Source organism: Tupaia chinensis, unplaced genomic scaffold (genome assembly GCF_000334495.1).
Source record: "Tupaia chinensis unplaced genomic scaffold, TupChi_1.0 Scaffold000273_1, whole genome shotgun sequence".
Taxonomy (NCBI): domain Eukaryota; kingdom Metazoa; phylum Chordata; class Mammalia; order Scandentia; family Tupaiidae; genus Tupaia; species Tupaia belangeri.
Genome location: NW_006159755.1, coordinates 641,142 through 646,826, shown reverse-complemented (window position 1 = coordinate 646,826; position 5,685 = coordinate 641,142). Strand labels below are relative to the sequence as shown.

General features: G+C 49.4%; 1 protein-coding gene across 2 annotated transcripts in view; it reads right to left on the bottom strand.

Annotated features, from left to right (window-relative positions):
* The window catches only part of NAA40 (N-alpha-acetyltransferase 40, NatD catalytic subunit), a 23,037-nt gene extending 17,360 nt beyond the window's left edge, over nt 1-5,677 (bottom strand). For both annotated transcript variants that reach the window (XM_014588328.2, XM_006149810.3), the window contains exon 1: nt 5,660-5,677. In XM_014588328.2, coding sequence (XP_014443814.1) covers nt 5,660-5,665 — 6 coding nt within the window. In that variant the 5' untranslated portion in view covers nt 5,666-5,677. The remainder of the gene's footprint in view (nt 1-5,659) is intronic.
* Between the last annotated feature and the right edge of the window lie 8 nt (nt 5,678-5,685).

Genomic DNA, 5,685 nt, shown 5'->3' with positions numbered 1-5,685 from the left:
CCCGAGAGGAGAATGGAGGAGAAGGGATTGCGGCGTGACCATCCCCACTGGGGGGTGATTTCTCACTTTCTGTCTCTCGTTCTCTCTCTGTCTGTCTGGCGAGCGCACGTGCCCTATAGCAAAAAAAAAAAAAAAAAAACCTCTCAAAAAAAAAAAATGTGAGTTCTGTTCCTCCACCCTGCAATCAATCCTGCCCACTCTTGGGACCAGCAGTTAGCATAATGGCTATGTCGTTGGACTCCCACATAACTGACCGCAGTCCGCCCGTACCTGGTGGCTTAAACTCACGCCAGGCGCGTGTGCCTGTGTGCCCAGGATCCCAAGAAAATGGAGGAGAAGGGACTGCGGTGTGGCCATCCTCCCCTGGGGGGTGATTTCTCGCTTTCTTTCTGTCTCTCTCTCTGTCTGTCTGGCGAGCGCACGTGCCCTACAGCAAAAAACTCTCAAAACAAACAAACAAAATCATGCCCACTCTTTTTTTTTTTTTTTTGAGAGATTTTTCGTTATAGGGCACGGGCGCTCGCCAGACAGAGAGAGACATAGAGACAGAAAGCAAGAAATCACCCCCCAGGGGGGATGATCACGCCGCAATCCCTTCTCCTCCATTCTCCTCTCGGGATCTTGGGCACGCACGCACATGCGCCCGGCGTGAGATTTAAGCCACATGCCCACTCTTTTTTTTTTTTTTTTGAGAGATTTTTCGTTATAGGGCACGGGCGCTCGCCAGACAGAGAGAGACATAGAGACAGAAAGCAAGAAATCACCCCCCAGGGGGGATGATCACGCCGCAATCCCTTCTCCTCCATTCTCCTCTCGGGATCTTGGGCACGCACGCACATGCGCCCGGCGTGAGATTTAAGCCACCGGGTCCGGGACGCGAACCGCGGTCGACTACGTGGGAGTCCAGCGACATAGCCATTACACTAACTGCTGGTTCCCATGCCCACTCTTAACACAATACTGAGCTGAAAGGATCAAAGGTATTAGAAAGCAGCTGTGACTTCCAGGACCCGGAAAGCACTGAAACTCAGGATCCCTCCATAGAATCTCATTTTCATGCAGAAGTCAGTCACTCCTAAGCACAAGCAGCAGGAAGGCCTCCAGGAGATTTATAGGATCACTCATGCAGTGTAACTGGCAAGCCATGCAATCCTCAGACTGAGGCTTGGGGCTGCCATGGCCCGAGCCTAAGATAATGAAAGAGCCCCATAAGCGCTTCACTGCCAGCGTGGGATATGAGGCAGGCTGGACCAGATGGGCAGGAGCTCTCCCTCAAACCTAGCAAGGACTTAGGAGAAGTGGCTCCCTACTGTTACAATTAGCTTCGCCCCTCCTTGAGGAGATAAGGTTGTCCTGCAAGGACACAGGAAAATTCTCCTAATTAAAATGGGAAATAAGCAGTGAACAGCAGTAAAGCTCTCTGTGGTTAAGTGCCTTTCCCAAGGGAGCTCTGTATAATAAAAAGACTGGGGCTTTTGAGTCCAGAGACCTGGATTCGATTCTCCACCTGTCACTTAATAGTTGTGTGACTCTAAGTTAGTCAATTTCCCTGAACCTCAGTTTCCTAATCCATAAAATGGGGCCAACAATGTGCACATCAACTATTATGGGACTGTTGTGAGGACAAAATGATACAATGAACCAGATATAAACATTCTTTATGGTAACAATGGTTTATAGGGACTCTCAGAGTCCTATCTAAGTGCCTATCTGAGTGGTCCCACAGCACAAGTGCTTTAGAGACAGTAATCTATTTCAACCTTTAACAACTCGGGTATGTGCACCCACTTCTCTGAGGAGGAATCTGAGCTGCAAAGAGGTTAAATAACTTTCAGGGTTATAGAACCAGTGAGTAGAGTTTTCAAAGAGGTCCTCCTACCACACCCTTCTTATACTCCCACCAGACTCCATACCCTATGAGGCAGAGGCTGATTTATCTGCAAATGTATACTAGTGCTCAGTCAAGCAGGTACCCAGTTCATAGCTGTTGAATGAAATCATCCAAGACTCACATCCACATTTGAACCCTAAAGTCCATACTCCCTCCACTACATCACCATTACAATTACTGTAGCATTTCTTGTCAAAAACTGCTATGTATGCGACTAGCAGATGGCATAGTGGTTATATCACTTAGCTCCCACATAGCCAACCATGGTTCAAGTCCCAGACACGGTGACTTGAAACTCAGGCAGGGCACATGTGCGTGCATGCCCTAGATCCCAGGAAGAGAACAGAGAAGGGATTTCCATGTGGTCATTCTCCTTGTGGGGTAATGTCTTACTTTCTCTCTCACTGTGTCTTTCTCTTCCCCAACTCGCCGTAAGCGCACCCTGAGGTGAAATCCTCTTTTATTTTGAGAGGTTTTGCTATAGGGCATGTGCGCTCGCCAGAGAGACAAAGACAGACGGAGAGACAGAAAGCAAGAAATCACCCCCCAGGGGGGATGGCCATGTCACAATGCCTTCTCCTCCATTCTCCTCTTGGGATCTTGGGCACACACGCACATGTGCTCAGCACATGAGTTTAAGCCACCGGTCCGGGACGTGAACTACGGTAGACTACATGGGAGTCCAGTGACTTAGCCATTATGCCATCTGCTGGCTCCATTCTTTTTTTTTTTTTTAAGAGAAATTTTTGCTATAGAAAGGGTCCATTTGCTGGAGAGACAAGAGGCAGAGAGACAAAAAGGAGAATGGAGAAGGGACTGCGGCATGGCCATCCCCCCTGGGGGGTGATGTCTCACTTTCTATCCCTCTGTCTCTGTCTCTCCCATAAGTGCACATACCCTACAGCAAAAATCTCTCTTAAAAAAAAAAAAAAAGAAATTCAAGTCCTGCTGCCAGGACAGACTTTCTAGGAACTGTTTAACTCATCTGTAAAGCCAATCAGTATTAAGACTCAGGCCTTGGGACCAGCAGTTAGTGTAACGGCTATGTCATTGGACTCCCATGTAGTCAGGCACATGTGCGTGCGTGCCCAATCCCGAGAGAACAGAGGAGAAGGGATTGCGGTGTGGCCATCCCCCCTGGGGGTGATTTCTCGCTTTCTGTCTGTCTGGCAAGCACACGCACCCTATAGCAAACAATCCCCCCCCCCAAAATACTCAGGCCTTGGGCTGGACCTATAGGGCAACAGTTAAGTGCTGTGGAGAGAAAGCTGGATCCTACATGGGTGACCAGTTTGAGTCCCAGCCTCAGCAGCTTAAAGATCACACTAGGTGCAAGTGCATGCATGCCCCAAATCCCAGTGGGTTGGAGAAATGGAGGAAAAAAGACTGTAACATGACCATGAGCAACTGGGCACTGCTTTCTGTCTTCCTCTCTCTCTAGCAAGCACACATGCCCATTGGCCATAAAAAGGGGGACCTCTAAAGGAAGCAAGCAATGCAGTATCTCGGAGCCCACTATATCGAATGATTGACCAATGAGGAAGTACTGAACCAGAATGGCAGGTTATGCTTATTTTCGGGTCAGTCTATAGTGACTGATTCTGGTTAGAGAACTGAAGAATAGAGATATAAGGGTTTTTGTTTTGTTTCGTTTTGTTTCTTTTTAAATAATTATTTTATTTAACTTTATTTACTCATTTACTTATTTTTTTAATTTGACCAGAGAGGGTGGCCATGTAGGAGTCCAGCGCCCTTAACCGCCAAGCCATCTGCCAGCCCCAGACATAAGGTTTTCGGTTTGTTTGTTTTTTGGTGTCTGTGCTTGCTGGGAAGAGAGAACAAGAGACAGAAAGTGAGAAATCATCCCCTGGGGATGGCCATGTTGCAATCCCTCTTCCTTCATTCTCCTCTTGGATTTTTCTGCATGCATACACCTACACACACGGCACAATTTTCAGGTTGCCAGGTCCAGGACTCAAACCATGCAGTCAGCTATGTGGGATCTAGCCACTTTAACCGCCACATCACCTGTTAATCCTACAGATACAAGTTTAATTCAGTTTCAACTGCTGTGGTCTGGGACCTTTCACCAAATCTAGTTTAAGTATACCTGAGATCTCTAGACTTGTTTTTCTATGTATATCTTTATAAGTTACATAGTATCCAAAATTCCTTATTGAAGCAAGGATATTTGTTTGAGTCTATCAGTGTGCCTGTATATATGCACTTATCCCAAAGAGACAAAGGGGGGAGTGAGAAAGCACCCTCCATGGGGAATGATCATGCCACAATCCCTTCTCCATTTTGCCCTCCTTTCAGGATTCTTGGGCATGCTTGCACACAGGCTGAGTGTTTCTCAAGCCACTGGTCTGGGATTTGAACTGTCCAGTCGGCCATAGGAGATTCAGCTGCCTTACCTACCATGCCACCAGTAGGCCCATGATGTTTTGTTTTGAAATGGATTAGACCACTACTTGTGTCTAATAAACTGATGGGTTTAGTCAATAAATATTTGAGAGAAAAACATCTAGGTTAATAACAGCAAGGGCAAATCCAATGGGTTAAAAATAGCACAAATCTATTTTAGATCACTAATGTGAAGGCTGAGAATATAGGCAAAAATAATAGCCAGGACTTAGGCACTGCTTGACTATACTCCCATTATCTCATTTCATCTTCAGGACCACCCTAAGGGGGAAGTATCAACATCGCAGTTATGTAAAGGAGGGGATTCACGTCCAGAAAAGGTCATGTTATTGGCACACTATCTGCTACTCAGCCAAGATGCAGCTGAACTGAAGGATCTCTGGCTCCAAAATCGGGGACCCCCTAAAAGTGGTGTCAACACCAATAAAACCAGCCCCAGGGAGGGCCAGTCATCTTTTTAGGAAAGTGGCTGATACTGCTCTAATAGGGACTCAGTAAGGTGAACTCACAGAAACAAGCATAATACTTCTGCCTGTATCAGCACAAGCCAGGAAAGGAGACCACAGCACCTCCAGGTTGCCGGCACAGAACAGGTGGTCAATACCACCTGCAGGTGCGGACGACACCAGTGGTCCCCAGGCCCCGGCTCACCTGCAGCACCAAGACTACCAAGTATTGTATTATAGTAACAAGAACCACTTAACGGCAACCAGGAGGCCGTAAAGGCCCCGGTGGGCAAGGAAGATTACGTTTTACCAAGAGCAGGAGGAACCTGATGGAGCGATTTCGAAAGAGCCCAGGGGAAGCGGCTCCGCGGAGACTCGGGTAGCGGGAAGCGCCGCGGGCCGGGATCTGGAGACCCGAGTGGGGTCTGGCGCCGCGGGCACTGTCTGCGTGACCTTGGCTGAGCGCCTTCTTTCCTCTGGGCCTCAGTTCCCTCCAAGCCAGGGTTGGCCTCGGATGTGGGAAGCCGCGGACCTGGTGACAGCCAGGTGACGGGGACGACAGGGGGATAACCTCAGAGCCCGCGCAGGGGGCTGGCGGTGAGGACGTCGGTAACCCGTCGGCGAGTCAGGAAGGGGGGGTCGTGTCGCGAGGGGCGGGGGGCACCCGGAGAGTGGACCCTGGAGAAGGGGGTCCCCAGAGAATTCTCGGGCTAAGCCCAGCGTGGAGACCCTTAGAATGGGGGAGTCGGGTCATGTGGGGGCTGGGGGTCACGTGAGGAGGCCTAGGGGGTCGGGGTCACGTGAGAGGGGGTTCAAGGAACAATGAGGGCAAAGGGGGAAGAGGATAGCGAGGAGCGCCCCTGGGCCTCCCGTCTCCTTTCCCTGCCTCACTCACCCCCATGGCGACAGCGGCGGCGGGGG